At 37.9% G+C, this 19633-nt stretch overlaps 1 protein-coding gene across 1 annotated transcript in view; it reads right to left on the bottom strand.

Moving 5' to 3' along the window:
- Positions 1-19633, bottom strand: part of DHRSX (dehydrogenase/reductase X-linked) — a 211867-nt gene that overhangs the window by 107660 nt on the left and 84574 nt on the right. The window contains exon 3 of the mRNA XM_042779033.1: positions 10859-10927. Within this exon, the coding sequence (XP_042634967.1) occupies positions 10859-10927 (69 nt within the window). The remainder of the gene's footprint in view (positions 1-10858; positions 10928-19633) is intronic.

Here is a 19633-nt window from a genome sequence, read left to right as displayed (position 1 = left end):
CTGCAGCCACGATTTCTGCCCAGCTCCACACACACTGCCAGCACCCTGGGGCCCAATGCTCACCAACAAATGCAAACATGGCCCTAAGTGCTCTGCTTTTGATTGCACTGAGACGAAGAAAAAGTTAACTGGATATGGGAACACTGCAACAAATTGTTGCCTTCTGCAAGCAAAGGCAAACATGCTATTTTATCCTGCTGGGTGGAAACACAGAAATGGGTGCTGCTTTCTGACTAGCATGTTTCTAGAGGTATGACTCAAGCAAATTTAAAACAAACAAACAAACAATGTTCTGTCTGTAGGGCTGACTGAAAGGGCATCTGGAGAGGCAAACACAATACAGTTATGTATCACTGGTAGTCAAGGTAACTACAGGATTATGATTTCAGACTAAAAAGTTGTTTCATATATCTTCTAATATAGACTTCTTCCAGCCACTTGAGACCATCTTAACTGGAGGAAGAGCCTCAGAGTCTCAGGAGAGCTGCTCAGTATATCAGCCTTATTCCATCCCAAATAAGCACATTTTTGACCTCTCCCTCTATTACCTATAGCTAGTGTTTCAAAGTATAGGCCTTCATGGCACTGGACATGCACTTTTTCTAAGTTCAAAAACAAAGTCTTGAAGGAAATCACATTTGAAGACTTCACTTAGCCAGGGACAGAACAATTAATTTTTGCATCAGCTCAAAGAAAAAAAAAAGACAAAACAAAACAAAACAAATAGATTGATGGAAAGAGGGATCAGACACACACATAAAGAAGTATTTTCCATAAGATATTTCCATTTTGTGGCAATTTTTAAACAAAAATCTTTTATTAAACAAACTTTTGCAAAAATTTTCTTGTTAAAAAATCCCAAATCATTTATAGTGTGCATTTCCAAATCAACACAAAGCATTGATAAGCAGAAGTTTATTAATTCAAGAAGATTTTAAGGTTCAGATTCTAAAACAAAGATTGTCTTTTATAGTACAGCAGTCTGGGACATAAGGAACAGAGATGGGATGAAAATCCTTTGATCTGAATCACGCTGAACAGAAGCTGCCACTTTTCAAGTTAATCCCTTCTACAAAGATTCTGCACTTTCTCTGTGTTATTTTGTAGATACAAGTGTAAAAATGTTTCTATCTCTCTTTCGACAATAAATACTCCCATTCAAACAGATGTATCTCTCAGAAAAATTCTGTCTTGAAAAAAAAAATTGTTCTAATTAGGGCCATGGGATTTTTGCATGGACTGACTTTCAAGTGTTGAGTATAAGCTAAGAGAAAGATTGTAGTATCTTAGGTTGGAAATTAACTTATTGCAAACCTCCAACTCAGAAGCCCCCAACTGCTATGCCAAAGTTTTGAAAAGGAGAAATTGCTTTTTGCCTTATATTTCTTTTCTTTCCTTTTATTTTCCCTCTGATAGGCCATCAAATTCTTAAAGAGGCAGAAGTACAGACATTGTATCATTTAAATGAGATCCATGTTCCAGGAAGCTTAGCTGTTGTAAATTATTTTTTTTAAAAAGCACAAGTGAGCGTAAATGAGATTGGAGTAAAATGAGAGGAAGCACAGAACAACAGGAAATCTTGCCCAGAGCCATGGAGATCTCTCTCCAACCATAGGCCCACGTTTTTCATGCTTGGGAGATAAAACACTGGCAAGAATTTTTTTTTCAACTAGGTCAAAGTAAATGTTGGAAAGATGATTTGATTTATTTTGTCTCCTCAAGTCACATCAGTTGTGAAGAGCTGCTCCTGCCAAGCAGCCTGAAGTCAACAGTAATCTTGGTGAGAGAAGTCAGGGGCAGACATAATGTGAGAATTAAATAAGGAATGAAACACAGCCGAGCATTATCTTGGGGAAATGAAAATGAAATGAAATGAAATGAAATGAAAAAAAAATGAGGTGGTGGTAACAGTTCACACCACCTTGTCCAGACACAGTGTCTCAGTATATGAAGAGAAATGCAAAGTGAGACAGGATTACTAAGCAGGTAATGATTCTCATGGTAGATTTTTTGCTTAATTGAAGAGTCTATAAGTCTCTTTAGGAATATTTCCTCTTTTGCTTACAAGCAAGATTTTCTAGCACCAGGTATCAGAAAAGACCATAAAAAATTCTGCAATTACACACTTCTTGCAAGATTTTAGGCTAAGCAGGGTTTTGGAGTGTACACGAGCATGATAATTTACAGTCAGATGATGAAAATGTGGCAGAAATGACATACATCATGTAATATTGAACACATTAAATTGTAAACCTATATTTTAAAACTTAAGTGTTAAAAACCCCAAAATTAGTCTATGCCCTGCACATAAAAAGGAAAAAAAAAACAACCCATCAAGCAAAAACCAAGAACAAACCAAAAACCAATCCAAAAAAAACCACACAAAAACCACCCAAACAAAAAACATCCAAACAACAGCAACAAAAAACAGCAACAGCAGCAACAATAAAACAAACTAAAATCCAAAACACCAAAAGAAACAAGAATGGAATCTGCTTTAGAGTAATTCTTACTCTAAACATCAGTATTCCTATTCTTCTTCCCTTTCTTTCCACAGAATGGTCTTTTTACTTGCACAGATGTGATTTCTTACACTGCTATGAAGTTCATTTCAAATACCTGCTTCCTAAAACTGCATTATGGTCAAATTATTGCTATTCTGATCACTAATGCACCTGAGAGTCTTAATATTGGCACTGTATGAACGCTGATACAGTTTCTGGAAGGCCCTGAAGTCCTGGAAGCTGTGTATATTACAGTACCTGTATTCAGATCTGGACACACAAAGCAGACAGGGTTTAATGTGGATTTTGCAGCTAAAATTTGCTAGGCTTACAAAGTTACAGGGTGGCTGAGGCTGGAAGGAGATTGTCCCTGCTCATATCAGATGGCTTTTGAATATCTCTCAAGACGGAGAATAATCTACAAACTCTCTGGTCACTCTGTCCCAATACCCAAAAGCTGTTATGTTTAAAAAAAAAAAAAAAAAAAAAAAAGGAAGAAGTACATTTCTATTTTTATTGCAATTTAGGTTGTGCCCATTGGCCCATTGCCTCTGGCCCTGTCACTGGGCATTGCTGGTGAGAGTCTGGCTCATAACTCATTTAAGGACAGGGACATCTATTCAGAGCTTCAATTTTTTATCATTAAAAAGTAGTCCTTGAAGCAGAAATTAGGCATAGGCACAGAGGCATTGGTCCTTCAGATGTGCAGAGGCTCCTCTCTAGCTGCACTTCCTCTGGAGCTTTGCCATGGTGCTGCAAGGATGGAGCTGACAAGGAAAGACCAGCACTGTCTGCACACTCAGGCTGACCAAATCTGCTGTTTGATGTGCAGCTCATACCTGGGAGGTTGCTCACACAGCATACAGGCTCTGCTTATTCCACATTTAATTCAGCCCACAAGTTCTCCGTGCTCTTGGCAGCTGGATCCCCAGTACAGAAGCCAATGGCATTTCCACAGAAAGTATTCTACTTGTTATAAGCAAATTAACTTCTAAAGCCCTACATGTAACCCACAGAAGATAGGTCTATAAAACGTAGTTCTTGGAAGAGAAATATGAAAGCATTCCAGAGAGAAAAAAAATTGCTTTTTTCTTGGCTTTGTCTTTCAGTACATGCTGGCAATTTTCTTGAAAACAGACAAGGTCTGGAAATACCTCACACAACCTGCCTGCACCTACTGCTCGAGATGGAAAAAATAATGGCACATTAAAGGAGATAGCAAACCCAGGAGCACCTTTATTCAGTCACTGCACAACATCATGACTCTACAAGTACATACAAGAGGGTCAAAATCCTGTAAAAATCTGAAATGGGAGCTTTTTCTAGCCTTGAAGAGGCAATTTTAATTTGAAACTCCCTTTCCCTAGATTGCCTTCAGTAGGGTAGCACAATCAGCAAAATCCTAACCTCAGAACTTTGGTGCCATTAGTCACACAAAGCTTTGGTGATTTGCAGTCAGAAAATCATTTCAAGACATCTGATGGGACTTTGTTATTCTGCCTGCAGCTACACCTGTGCACTTCTTTGTCTCTAAGTTTCAATTAGAGATAATTTAAATAAGAGAAAATCATGTTTCCTAGTGGCAGAGCCTGTTAATGAAATGTGTTTCACATTTCCAATGGAAATGGGAATTCAGGAAACCAACAGACAGAGCTTGTGCCTGCATTATGAATATGTTTCACATTTGAAAGACTTTATCACCATCTCAGTATCCAGATAAGCAACTCATCTTCGGCTATGTGAACCATATTCATATTGGTCTTCACTTCTGATTTGCCGCACTGTAACATGACCACTCAATTTCCAAAGTGTTTTAAGAAACCCAACAATAAGGGGTTCTCTATTGTTTTAAGAATCTGTAAGAACTGAGAGGGGAAATCTTGTATCATGTTACACTGGAAATCAAAAGGAGAACAAGAAAAAGAAGCAACGAATTTAACAAATTTAACCATGGGTTTGCATCAAAGAATTATGTAAAACAAACAGAAAAGCAGGACAATTGATCTGAAAACTTTTCAGCTAAGTGATTTTTTCAGAGGGCTCTGGAGACACCTTTCTGTGGATTAAAATCTTCCCTGCTTAATATGAAGCAAAAAGTCAACAGCTTTACTGGATAAGGGACATAAGTGCTATGAGCACAGAGAGAGTATCAGCCCACTTTCTTGGTCTCCAGAAAGGAGTCCTCCATCCCTTGTGCATGGGGAGGATCCAGGCCCAAACTTAGGTTAAATTTAACACATCCAATATTTGAATATTTTCATATGGCTTGAATATACCTGATATAACCTCAGATGAGGCTGTGGAAGGAAAAGAAATCTTAATGTTTAGGCAAGGTTCTTATACCTGTCATCAAGTGACAACGCAGAAACACTGCAGTTCCCCCAGAGTCCTGCAAAGTGGCGTACTGTCAGACTGAGACTTCTCCACTCCCATTCATATCACCACCTTGGCTTTCAAGGTGTCTTCATGAGCCTGGTGTTCAGCTGTGCAACTCTAGCTGAGGGCAGGAATTCACCTGCCAAAACCAGGTATTAGAAATGAAGCAACAGCATGAGAAAAGAAACCCTGTAGATGGAAACTGCACTGTTATGGTCAGGAAGCTCTTTAAACCAATCCTACAGGTCTTTCAGCACCAGCAGTGGTGGAGAAAGGATATTCCAATAGCTGGATGTGGTGGAAGAGACAAAGTAGACATATTAGGTCTAGCCACAAGCCCAGGTTGTTATGCTTTTACAACTCGAAATTACGTCACAAAAAAAAGTGACACAAGTAAGCACAAACTCACACATGCTTATGCACACTTGTAGAAGATATGTCTCAAATACAAATATTTTCCACTATTTTTAACTAGTTGGATGACCACTTCCATAATGACATCTTTGACACGCCATGCTGAAGAAAAGGTCCTGGCAGGTTTTTGCACATATTAACAAGGCATTAGTCCTTGCTGAACTGAACTCTTTGGTGAACACAACTCCAGCTAACATGCAAGGAATACCACCGTGAAGTTTAAAAGTTTGGGAATTTGGGAACTCAGCAGATGACTTCCTCTAGCCTGCAGGGAAAGCAAACAAAACACTCTGGTACAGAGCAGAAAAAGCTGGACTGCTCTGTTAAAAATGGTGTCTGACATACAGCAAATGTGGGTGGAGAAAACCACCCACAAGTTATGCTGTAATTACATGTATGTATCGGCTATATTAGCCCTTCTTCTTTCATGTCAATTCTTGAATCTCAGATCTCTAATGGAAAGGAAAAATTCCTTATTTATTAGGAAGTTATACTACAAAAGGGAGCAAGAGACCTTGTCATTTCCTTATTCCCTGGCTGAGCTACATGTAGTATAAGCATCCTTAGAGAAAGCTCTGGGGGAAAGCCAGGCTTGTTAAATGCACACAAATTGTTAAGACAATTCATCCTCCTATTTGGCCCACGCTGTCTTGATGTGGGTCAGACTGTAAATGATACAACTTGGTTGCCACTGTGCTAACCTCTGCATTCCTCTTACTCTGAGGGAGAATGTCTCTTCTTCCTTTCTCATCTGACTTCAAATGGAAGTCCCATGAACACTGTGAATTTAGCTTGTAGTTTTATAATTGTGGTTTTATTTGAATTGCCACAAAAATGTTGGGTGAGATTAAACGCAGGCTTCTTCTTTTGAAGAGGTCTATGCTTAATATGACTTTTACACCCTCTTTTCTCACTAAATGTTAATTTTTTTATCCTTTGACTCTAGCTCTCCTACACTCCAGTTGTGAGAGCCTTCCCCTGGTACTGTGCTATGTGATATTTATGCAGAAAGTTTTACTAATTGCTGATTCCATTGGCATTCATGAACCTTTGCTGGAATGAATGAAGCTTTCATTCATGTTTATATATGAGTTTCCAACATTTGTATGTTTGTAATCATCAGGCTAAAACCAGCTTTCATTTGCAGAGACATAAGCTGAGGGTAACTGAGTCAGGAGATATAACTCTGTTATGTAAATGGAGAGATTCTTTCCCAGTATCATTGAGAGCTGAGTTTATCACAGAAATCTCCCATTTCTGCAACCAGTATGAAGTTTGTTCACAACTGGTAACTATGGTTATGGCTGCATTAGCAAGCAGTTTGGATCAATAGAAGTCCATTTCTGGAGCTTATTTTGTGCTAGGCACTTGCTGCAGGTCTGTGGAAAGCTTAGTTCAGATAAACTCTTATGTTTGCTCCCAAGCAGTAATGCTCTGTTACTGCTGCAACTCATCTCCCAGGCTAGTTCTGTCCAAAGGGAATGCAGGCCAGGACCTGCAGTGCCCTTCATGATGGGAACCTGTGCTCAGTAAGCAGCCAAGAGCTGAGGGTTGCCTGAAAAGCACCCAACTGATCTAACTGAGGAACACACTAACACAGACACACCCTACGTGCAAATTACAGAGATTTATCCAATTAGAATATCTCTGTGGCAACCCCGAGCCATCAATGATTTTCCCAGTCATATAATTGCTGTATTAATAACACAAGTTCCTAATTTAACACATGGAAGCAAGATAAACGTCCATATCATCCTGGCTTCTCCCATCTTTATGATTCAGACTATAGTAATCTGTTGCTCTTGGTCTTTTGGAAATAGTGCCTGTGTGAGAATTTTAATGACAATGCAGCACTGCTTCTGGCCTATTCTGGATATATGAGGGCTGTGATTTCTTTATCATGGAGGAGGTTCTGATGGTTAAGCTAACTGGGTCTATCATGCCCCTAGGACTTGTAGATTATATACTTCCACTCAACTGCCCATGTACATCCTCCATTCTTACACTTAGCAATACATTACAGTAATTTCACGATTACAAGTCGCATGTCCGGGTGTCGGCAACTGTCTTGGGTTACAATACAGATTGTGATAAAAAGTATCTATTCTATCACCATCTGTTGAGGGTGGGGGCAGTGAGCCTTATCTCAACGGCAGATAATCTGCTAATGGGCCATCCATTGAAACCAGGCAAGGCATTGTTCTTTATCTTTTCACAACCCATCCTTCCTCCAGCGAGTCATTTTCTGCTAATGGCCCATTGAGTCCCACTGTGTGACTGATAAAATTACTGCATCCCATTGGAAGTTGCTCCAGCCAGGGGGAAGAGCCCAACATTTCTTACCAAGATAAAAACAGAGGCTTTGGGACACTAAGGGAGCCCCTTTCTCCACTGGACTCCAGAGGGAAACCGGATTTCTCCACATCACCACTGGACCTCCAGAGGGAAACTGCACCTTCTACAGGAGCACTGCTCCAACTGAATCACATCTGTCACTGCAGGAGGATGCAGCCACCATTTAATGGGACTGCTACCAACACCCTGCCTGACGGGGTGTCAGGTTGTACTCTGACTTTGTCAGGGTTTGGAGTTTGTTTCTTTGTAGTACTGTATTTCTATTTTAATTTCCCTAGTAAAGAACTGTTATTCCTAATTTCTATATTTTTGCCTGAAAGCCCCTTGATTTCAAAACTGTAATAATTTGGAGGGAGGGGGTTTACATTCTCCATTTCAAAGAGAAGCTCCTGCCTTTCTCAGTAGACACCTGTCCTCCAAACTAAAACAGCAACTTTTCGTTCTTTGTCCATATATAAACTGCACCTGATTATAAGCCACACTCAGGGTTTGGACCAAAATTTTAGTCAAAATGGTGCGGCTTATAATCGTGAAATTACTTAGAAGAGAGACCCAAAAACAAGGAGGACCCTTAAACAGTCTGGAATCAGCAGGGAGAGGAACAAGAACACTTCTGATGCAGCACCAGGGGAGAAGATGGGTGGAAGGAAGAGGTGAAATGTGACATTACTTAGATTTTCTGAGTCCTTTAGCATCACTGCTTTGTAGGTGAATGGCTGCCACTGCTTTCCTCTCCAGTACTACACTTTCTTTTGGCATTGGCTTTGCTTTCCGTGCCTCCAGAGTGGGAAACCAGGCTTCCTGCTTCCCTGTACTCAGAAATTTTGTCCATCCTTTTTTTATGTTGAGCCATGCTTTTCCAAAAAAAAATCCCATCACCTGCACGCATAGCCTTTTTATTACTATCCTTTATCCTCCTCTGCAACTGTTAGCACATTATTGCTCATCAGCTGTTTCATAGGAATTACTTATGTACATGCTTTGAATCTCACTTGTCCCAGAAGTAAGTACAGATTATATCAAGTAAAACTACTCACCCCTAGATTATCAGACAGAGCCCCAGACAGACAGTGGGCCAAGACAGAGAAGGATGACAGTGCCTTAAAAACATTGTAATTACTTGCATTCAATAAGGTTGGCATTTTCCCAGAGCTGTCTCTGGGGATGTTTGTGCTATGTATGGCTCAGCCAGGCAACAAGGAGAGGACAAGGTCTTTTGCTCCCTTTTGCTGTCTAACCTGATAAAAAGCAAGGAGATTTTCTTTGTACTAAGAGATCTGAGATCTGGATAACAAACTCATGACATCCACTCATGTTGCTTATCCATAATAGCTATATTGTCCCAATCCTTGACCACACTGGCTGCCCTACAATACTATTTTGAGTAGTTCTCTTTCAAGAGTCTGATGTTCCTGATGGGAGTGGTTTCTTTAAGCAGGCCATGAAAAATGCTCAAATAAAAAGCAGGGGGAAAGGGTCAAGACAACCAATTATGTTTTATGCAGTGAGTAAACAGATTTTGAGCTGTGGCTTTTGAAAAGTCTGCACACATATCTTATTAAAAGCAAAGTGTAAATTCATTGATAAACAGTAACACAGGAGTGGCACTCAGTTCTGCACAAGTCTTTTGTATAGGACGCTGCACTTGTAAATACAAATTTCCCTCAATCTGTGAGAAATTCCAAAAAGACAATACTCTTCCAGTTTATTTTTAGGCCAAACCTATTGGGGTCTGACATTACTTAAGCCTCAGTCAAAATAGTTATGATGAAGAACAACTTCAGTTGATTTAAACACACGTTAAGCTTCTTCAAACTGACATCTATATCTTAGCAGTTTATAACTGAAGGCTATAACTGACTTAAAAAAATCAAGAAAGACTGGAGTGCTAGATAAGCCTGTGATCACACAGAAGGGAGAAAATAAGACAGACTCTGGTTTATTCAGCTTCATGCAAGTCACATGACATAATTTATTCCAACTGGTTTTGGTCTCTGTACAGAAACTTCCAGCAAAATATTTTAATTATGTAATAATTACCTTTTTCCTTTCATGATCCTTCTAACTATGCCTTAATTTATGATGCTTTTAACTAGCATACATGTATCCTGAGGCTATAATGGATGCACATTTATTTAAGTCAAAAGATAAATCTTAATGAAAGGTTTTTTAACACAATAATTAACATGTATTTTGGTCATCATAACAGTAATTATTAGAGGCACAAAAACAGAATCAGATCTCGGAAGAAGCCATGAAGATCCTAAATAGGTTGGACTAGCAACATTGCCCTATTATTTTGCCAAGAAATGATACATCAAAGTGGCAGAAATGAATCATCATGCACCATTAGGAACTACACCCAGTGACACCCAGGGACAAAAATATGAGCTGCACTAACCTCCACCATAAACTGAAAATTACAATTACAGAGCAGGTAGCGTGGAATATGTCTTTTCTCTTAGTTATCAACCTATATTGTCCTAATTCCTCTACAAACATCATAGACCATCAGACAAAGGAAATAAAAGAAGAACTACAAAAAAGTAGGAATTTAGGCTTGATATGAAAGGTCCATTTATATTTAATAAAATGTTTTTTACTTTGCAAAGTATTGTAAGCTCTTAACATGTCACATAACCCAATCAAGCAGCCTGGATCTTTCAAAAACCTATTAGCTCCTAAAACAAGCAAAGAAAAAGAGCACACACTCTTACCTGCTGTCATCCTCCCCTTAGCAAAAATAACTGGTATTCTGAATTATTTTCCATCTATTAAATTGTACACATACACATACACAGGCAGACTAACTTGCAGGCAACCCTTTTTCAATGACGAACAGCAAAGTCAAACAAGGCTGACAATATTAAATAAAATATGCATTTTACCCCTGAGTGAGATTTATTTCAGGAATTCAGTTTACAGAATCACAGAATCATTTGGGTTAGAAGTGACCTTAAAGAGCATCTAGTTCCAAACTTCCTGCCATGGGACACCTTCCACTGGACCAGTTTGCCCAGAGCTCCATCCAATCTGGCCTTGAACACTTCCAGGGAGGAGGCATCTACAACTGCTCTGGGCAACCTATTCCAGTGACCCAAATTTTTAAAAAAAAGTTTAGCAATACACAACAGAACCTCATATAAAAGGAGATGACAGCAAAAAGAGACGAAATGTGGTTTCTTAAAGGAAAGGATAGAATATGGTACCTTTTCCAGTCAAAGTTTCTTCTTTTATTTTCCTCACCGCTTCTTGGCCATCACTTTCACTGTTTCCAGCTGTTAAAGGACAGAAAATGAAAAATTAGCAATGCCTATTGCAATTCAATTACCTAGGAAGTGGCAACCACGGTGTAAAACCAGTATGAAATTTTAGGTGGGAAGGTGTGCTTCCTGACTGTTAGGCAGCAGAGGCTTTCAAGGAGGGCTGCACAACTGCCCTGCAATTCACACAGGTTCTGCCAGTGTTTCTCCTTTATTCATATAAAATAGGACTATCTACTAGACTAGAAGACTTGAGATTTGAGTTGGTGAGACAAGTGAATTGTATCACATCCAGATTCGGCAAAAACTTCACTACAGGTTAGAGCAGACTTCCCCTTACTCTTTTTTCCAAAATGACAACTTCCACAGTTGGAGGAAAGTCCTGACTACCCTGTCTCAAATGCTTATGAGAGGATTTATTAGTGCTAACACAAAATGTAATTAAGCATCACATAAGCATTCAGCTTGGGTGGGTGGTTACCAATTGTCTGACATTTGTTTGGCGATTTTTTTAATAACACATCAAAGGAAAAAACATTAGCACAAGAGATATAGGAATTGGTAATGCAAGTTAATTTTTTAAAATTAACTCTCAATTTATCCATCTACAAATATTTTCAATAGCACGAAACATCAAAACACCTATTTTTTACTGTCTAAATTGGATAAAAATACTGATAATCTCTTATGAACTCAATGAAGTTCTTCTTTTCCTCATTATATAAAATTCTGCCAAAGTTTCTTTACAGATTTTTTTCTCTTGTGTCAGCCTACAAGTATCCTGTTCTCTCTTTCACACCACCACAGAATAAGATGAAGTTGGAAGAGACCTCAGGAGATATGTGGTTCAGCCCCCTGTCCACATTAGCTGGTACATGCTTGTATTTACTCTAAGACACATTCTTTTGAGAAGGGATTTTAGCTGTTCTTCTGCAGCAGAAAAGGGCTTTAAACACATCTTTGTTTTCATTATATGCAAAAAACTTCAATATTTACACAAATTGAGCCAAAATTAATGCATTTAGCATTCAGATATGGGAGGGAAGGGAAGGGAAGGGAAGGGAAGGGAAGGGAAGGGAAGGGAAGGGAAGGGAAGGGAAGGGAAGGGAAGGGAAGGGAAGGGAAGGGAAGGGAAGGGAAGGGAAGGGAAGGGAAGGGAAGGGAAGGGAAGGGAAGGGAAGGGAAGGGAAGGGAAGGGAAGGGAAGGGAAGGGAAGGGAAGGGAAGGGAAGGGAAGGGAAGGGAAGGGAAGGGAAAACCAAAACAACAAAGTAGACATTTGCATTATTTTCTTCTTGCTGCTTTTCCCCCTTTAAAACCATCCAGCCTTGTAGAGACAAAAAACATTCAGTCTGATGTTCAATTCCAGATATAGATACAGCATCAACAAACAAACCCTCCAGTGAAACTGCCATTTCTGGGAAAATTTGTGCACAGGGTTTATGGGCGACAGATCAATTTCCCTCACTGTTTCACCTCAAGTAATGTACTAGAATAGGATTTCAAACTCAATGTGTTGTTATTAGGCTGGATAGTGCTATGCTAGAAATAAAATACTTTTTTGCCAATTCTGTGAAGATCTTATTTGATTTCTCTTTTATTCAGCACCTCTCATGCAGAGATCAGGCTTATTAAAGCCTCCAGTGTCTTCATTTAACTCTCAGTATGTTCATTTAATTTGTTCTTTTAAAAGAGCTTGTGTTGACAAAAAATTTTAATTTGCTTTATTTTGCTGTTATATAAATGGTTATTCATTAAAGCTCAGTGCCCTCCAAATGAGCTCATTTAATTAATATTTGCATATTTTTCACTCCAGACCACTGGGAAAAAAAATATTTTGTTAAACAGTCACTTCAGATGTCTGTTTCCAGTCTGATTCAACAGAGTTTGAAAACCAGATGCTGAAGGCTGGAGTATTGCAAAATTGAAATAGCCTCAGTGAAAACTGCCGCAGTAATAGAAGTTTTTTAAATCCTTCTTTCAAAGAAAATCCCGTAAAAAAGAATAAAGACACTGAAAAGATTACCGAAATCCTTACAAAAAGTGAAAAGATGCTTAGATCAGAAAGATACCATGAAACTTGGAGGCTAATCTAAGCTTCTGAGTTAGGTTAAGGAGATCAGCACCCCTTGCCAAGGGCAAGTGGGAGAGGAAAGGGACACTGCACTTTTGCACTGCTTGCCTTCTAGTACATCCTTCTGGGATATTATAAGTGAGTAGTACGCGTCAAAAAGATCAACCTCCTTTTAAGTGCTATATTAATGATTCAAAATTTAAGAAAGAAAAAATGCTTTGTAAGTCTCCAAGCTAACATGGGCAGCTTTGGGTTGGGAAAAATCAAAACTATTCTGCATCTTCTTGATGAAGCTGGGTCACTAAAGGGCACAACCTTCAAGTGCACTGAGCAGGTGCACAGCACCCAAAACTCAAGAGAAGGATGATTTACTAGATGAGGGTCAAATTCTTACCACTGTCAGCTGGTTTAAATCCTCAGTAACATATTTGTCATGATTCTTTAAAACTTTTTTAGCTACACAAAATAATCCTCTGGATGGACATTTTTTTCAATGATTCACCATAATTTCCATATGTTCCATACACCAGAATTTATCCATTTTAAGAGTTACAGCATCTGTAACATAAGATCTGCCCACTCTGAATTGAAGTGGTTTGAAGAGAAGGGTTAGAAAGGGAAGAAAGATCATGTGTTTTATGCAGTGAGGGAATCTTAAAAAAAGCTTTGAGAAAGAGGGATTCATTGTCTTGGGAGCTTAGATCATCAAAGTACCCAAAACCATAATAATCTTGCTTTTCATGCTAATTTAAAGTGTCTACTGGGAACTCAAAATAGATATAGTTGTCTCTAGAACTGTTTATGCAAGCAGTTCAGTGCCCTACCTGATGGGTTTTTTTCCACTTAGTCCACACAGATTAGTGAAAAAATTGGGTGAGATTTCTTCAATAACAATGCTGACTAAAATAAATTCGGAATAAACCCTAATAATAATAATAATAATAATAATAATAATAATAATAATAATAATAAAAAAATAATTCTAAACATACACACACATTTAAATTCAGATATCATTTCAATGGCATAAAAAATATAATTCTTAAAAATAGTGAAAAAAAGGAAAACATTTTAAAATACAAATTTCAGTCAAAGAAATTTACTCACCTCTTCCACATTCACTTACACAAACACCACAAGTCAAAGTAAGTTGATATAAAGCCACCAGAGCAGTACATATTAAAATTCTTATTGGTACCAATAGGCTTTGCATCTTATCCTAAATGTCAGGCTCTGTCATCTTAGTCACTTGAGTAGATCCTAACTCTGAAAGTTATTTCAGGGATTTGAACATAATTATCACAGAGATTGCTGAGTCTGAACAAGGCTGGAAAAAGCACGGCCTGTAGAAACCCAGCATGGGCTAAAAAAACATTATTGCTAGTTAAGGGTTCTGATACATCTGTATGTCTTTTTTTATACAATATTTTAAATTTCCTTGGCTGTGACTATCCCTTCAAAAGAATAATTTCCACTCACACACTGAATTTATGTAAAACACTGATCCTGATAAAGCAAGCAAGAGTTTTTCCAAATGGTGTTTTGCAAAATTAAGAATTTGCAATCTTGATGTTTCAAGGAAATGTACTTCAGGGCATCATTAAGAAATTTAAAATAGTCTGTGATCAATAATAGAGCCTGTAAAGATTAAGGTTGTGTGGAGAGAATAAACCCACAAATCCAAAAAGTTTGTCAAGGGAAAAAATTTCCTTACTTTCAGTAAGATAGCACAAAATGAAAACAAATAAAAACTTTTGGAGATGAACACCAAGAAGATTCAAGGGAACCAGCATGTGGTGTCCAGAGGAAGACCTGACCCCTCCAGTTTGGAGCCTGTGAGCCACCTTGTGCACCAGGCACCCCTCAGCCTGCCATGAACCCATCGCTGACCTCAAGCAACCCAAGTTCAGAATTGGTGCCTATAAACTCTTACATATATGTGCATTGCCAGGAGAAGCTTGGTGGTACAGTAATCAATTATGCATAAGTGAATACCATCTGATTAGGGAATTGCAAAGGATCATGGTTAGATGCTTTTGTGCAACAGAATATTAAAGTTTCCAAATGGAAATTTGAATCAAGATGCCTCCTCAGAGTAGCATAATCCTCATTATGATCGAAGGGAACTGATTTCCTTGAAGCACCAGCCTGAAGACAAGGCTTGTGAGGGCACCTAATGCCTCAAGAGAAAAAAAAAAAAATTCTATCAGCTGGTGTTAGGAAGATTATGATTTTATGAGTGTGCACAACAAATAGAATATGCCTAAAAGAGACTAATGACTGCCCCTGAAATCTCCAAGGTTGAGAAATTTGAACTCAGTACAATATGAGCAGGTTTTTCAGGAATTTATAAGGTTTCTTTTAAAGGAATTTATAAAATCCTTAATGAAAAGGGATATAGATCTTTATCTCACCCATAGAACATTTAAGGCATGGATTCCAATAAAGCTAGGTATAAGGATGTGATCAGCTATAAAAATAAATTGTGAACATGATACAAATTTCCCTATGTCTAGAGAGACCACACATCCTTTGTCGTCGAGTTCATCACACAGCAGTCACAATTAAATACATGCCTTTTTTACATGAAAGGTGAAAATGTTGTTGTAAGTGTTCCTTTGAGGAAAGAAGCAAAAAATGAGCAAGGGGGGGAATGCAGATTTGCAAAGAGAAAAGAAGTCATCATAATTGCCTTAGGTTTCAGCTACCCATCTGTTCCAACAAGAGGTTAAGAACAACCCTGTTTATCAAACCCAAGCTACATCTAGACAAGTGCCCTTTTTCCAACAATAACCTGTAGCAGACGCTTAAGGAAAAGATATGACAGCAATAGGTCTAGAAGTGATTTTTTCCAATACACCCTTCCAGAAGCAAGAAGTTTCAGAGATTCAACGAATCAAAGGTCACACATGAACGTGGCCTGCACTACTTCACCTAATTGCACTTTCAGCTCATTCAAGAGTTTGATTGCCAAAGAGTTTTGGGACAGCACCGTGATTTAATGACACACTTAACTACGTGCAAAAGGTCGTACTTCAGTAGTTTGTTTGTTGTTTGGTTTTTATTTTTTATTTTGTTGGATGCTCTCTACTTTGTGTACAATAAGACAGAGAATGACCACTTCTCATTCACTTTCTACACCATTCATAACTGTATGATATCACACCTCAGTCATCTGTTTGGAAGCAGAAGGGCCTTTGTTCTGTGCCCCACCTTGTACAAAGCCATCCTGTACTCCTAACCATCACTCTAGTTTTTTTCCTGTTCAACCAGACTCCTTTTGAGTACGCACAACAGAATGAACCAATGGTTTCTATAAAGAAAGAAGGACGCTTTCTGTCCTGTTTTCATCCTCTTTCCTGCTAAGTAATACAATTTTATTTGCCTTTATGACTAGCATGAAATATCAATGATGTTGTACATAGAGCTTTCAACAGTAAATCACAATATTTATTTAACTCTTTGACTAGCTGTTAATTTAGGTCCTACTCTTGTAAATACATAGGTGTGGCTGTTTTTTCTCATATTCTGTATTTGCATTTACTAACACTCTGTATTTATACATGCCTTCATAACATAGCCATTCACTATTGGGAGATTATTTCCTATTCTTCATAGTAGTTAAGATTTCACAAGGCGTCTCTGCATGCCACCCAGTCCCACCCTCTGCTACAACTGGTGGCCCAGGACCATGTCCAGTCAGATTTCAGGTATTTCCAGGGATAGAAACTCCTCAACCTCTCTCAGCAGCATATGCCAGTGTTTGACCACACATGGTGTAAAAAAAGAAAAAAAAACAAAAAACACCTGGTTTTATGCCATTAGGTACTTATACACTGGGAACTAACCCTTCTCTCCTCTTCAAGCTGAATACAGCTCTCTCAGCCTCTCCTTACATGTCAGAAACTCATGTCCTTTAATTATCAATAGTCAAATAATTTTTATATCCTAAACACATTTAAACAAAATGCATCATCTCACTCTTCACCCTGTATTTTGTATCTATCTTTTAGAAACATACTGCACATCTGTCTATGGGACCATGAGTATCTTTGCTCCAGCTAAAAGCTGATAAATTATTTCTCAACATTGTTTTCTGCCTCCTAATCTACTACTAAGATACAAAAGATCTTTCTCTTATCTCAACACAAGCCAGCTGCTTTAAATCTTTTGGCATGAATCTTAACAAAAGCTTTCGAAAACCAGGATTAAATTAATTCATGCAGTTGTTGAATATTTCAAAGCATTAAGCATAAATTCTTAATGAATAGGTTAAACAAACACCTACAAAAATGCACTAACTCTTCCAAAATTCATTAACATATATTTAACTCTACATTTTTTTTAAATGCTTGACTTCTTTTTCAATATAAAAACACACTTATTGGCCTATGCACAATGTTCTTTTCAAAACTGCCCAGCACTGGACCACATACTTGTCCACCTTACACTTCTCCTTTACCAATGATGATTTAAGGTTCTATGCAGCACATTCTAGTCAGAAATACTTCCACCCTTCTGATGGATTTTGGTTTTAATCACACTTCCCTGTTTTCAACTGTTTAAATTTCTTTTTGATGTAAAGTACTGTATTTATACTGAGTTTTTAACAATCTCCATACTATTTTAAGCTCTGTATCTTTTTAGCTGCTCATTTTATACACTTCAGAGACAGTGAACAGATTGAAGACTTCAAGCCCATTTGGATGCTCCTCATAAGGATGTCTTTTCTTCCCCCTGATAAAACTTGTTTTCATCTAAACCCTTCAAAACAATTTAAAATAGGCAGACCAGAACACAACATAGTATTGAAGGTTCTGGCGAACAAAGGATTCATACAGTTGAATCAACTCATATTGTCTGTTTAGTTTGTTTATTTTTAAACAATTTCTAATATTTGTTTTGATTTTTGCACCCCGTTCAGCACCACTGAGTTTCATAGAATGATCTCTTTTGACCCTGAGATCTACTTCCTAAGTGATGCTGGCTGACACAGAATCCATCATGTCTTTTTCTGGCATTAAGATTTTTCCCCATGTCCATCACTCCATATTGATCTACATTGAACTGCACATGCCTCTTAACACTCAGCTTCTAATGGTCTTCCTGCATTTCTTCACATATCCCTGGTCTTTATCGCCCTGAATAGTTTGATACAATTCAAAGGACTTGTCACTTCATGATGTGCTCCTCCTATAAAATTATTTGTTGGAAACACCATACGTTAAAACAAGCACAGATGTGACACCAATTAGGGACTAATTAATAAACAAAGTGTTGAACAAAATTTGTACATATTTGAAAGACTGTGTGTGTCTGTGTGCACATGTATGGGGCATAAGTAACAGTACTGTAAACAGAGTTTTTCATAACCCTGATTATAATGCACTGATATGATAGAACAACCTGAACTGATTAATAATTATAAAGCAATCTGCATGCATTTCCTTCATGCTCATATAGAAAAAAGAAATCATCACCCACTTTTTATAGGCTGGTAAAATTTTGACACTTCCTGACTAACTCTGAAACATATTCAGGCCTAACAAAACCTGGCTGAAATTAGGAAGATAATATTTTTCAAGAAAAAAAAAATTATAACCCCAGCATCTCATACATCTATGTATATTAAAAAAGACTATTAAAGTAACCCACAGAAATTTCCAGTAGTTGAAATTAAATCAACCTGTCTTTGAAAATGAACAATTGCACCCTTTTGATAGGATATAATTATCCCTCTGAAGTCATTTTGTAGTATTATACAATATAACAATTGTCTGATCCATGGTGCAGAGAACTCAGCTTGAAAATTGGAAACTAATGGGAATGAAAGAGGTGACAGAAATATCTCTTGCTTGGTCTCCTGCAGGGCTTACTGAGGTCACACAGAAGTGCTGAATCTGGTGATGGAAGAACATTTATTTATGCCAAAATTGCAGGGCTCAAGCCAAAATTGCAGACCTCAAAGAAGTCACCTGAATATATATACATATATAAATATAATGAGATTGCTTCCTTCAAAGTGTGAGCCTGACTTAGAAACCTGTGACACTGATACACTCAGACACTAAAGATCGATTACACTGTCCCCATCCTGGTGTTTTATACCAAGCAGCATATGTGTAACATTGTAAAGGTGCAAATATTTTCATTTTCATTCACTATTTTCAGATAGAATCATTAAAACTTCTATATTAGATATTATCACACATTATCTTGGCCTTCTTTTATTAATGTACTGAGGGCAAAAAAAATCAAATTGAGCACTCCTTTTTTGAATCAATAATTTTAACATGTGCACACAGAATCTTCATAAAATTAAACAGCTGTGAACAAGGATGGAAGGAATATGAATAGTTCATAGTTTTTAATCAGTCTAAAATGAGACTCACAAAACTGTGGCAAACACCTTGAACCAGAGCTGAACCTACTGGGTTTTATGCCCTGGGCTGGGGGAGGTCAAAGAAATGTGCAGGATATCCTCATTTCCAATGTCCTCCTTGTGAAGAGCATATTTGTTTGTAAGTGCACACAAAACACTATCTCAAGTATCAGTCACTGCTGAATCCAGTGTGTCAGCATCTCTCTCTGAAAAAGAAATTGCAAGTTTATTTATCAATAGTAAATCACATAGGAGGAGCAGGAGCT

This window comes from Catharus ustulatus, chromosome 2 (assembly GCF_009819885.2).
Source record: "Catharus ustulatus isolate bCatUst1 chromosome 2, bCatUst1.pri.v2, whole genome shotgun sequence".
In the NCBI taxonomy this organism is placed as follows: domain Eukaryota; kingdom Metazoa; phylum Chordata; class Aves; order Passeriformes; family Turdidae; genus Catharus; species Catharus ustulatus.
The sequence above is the reverse complement of the archived record's forward strand: the minus strand, read 5'-3'. Positions and strand labels throughout refer to the sequence as shown.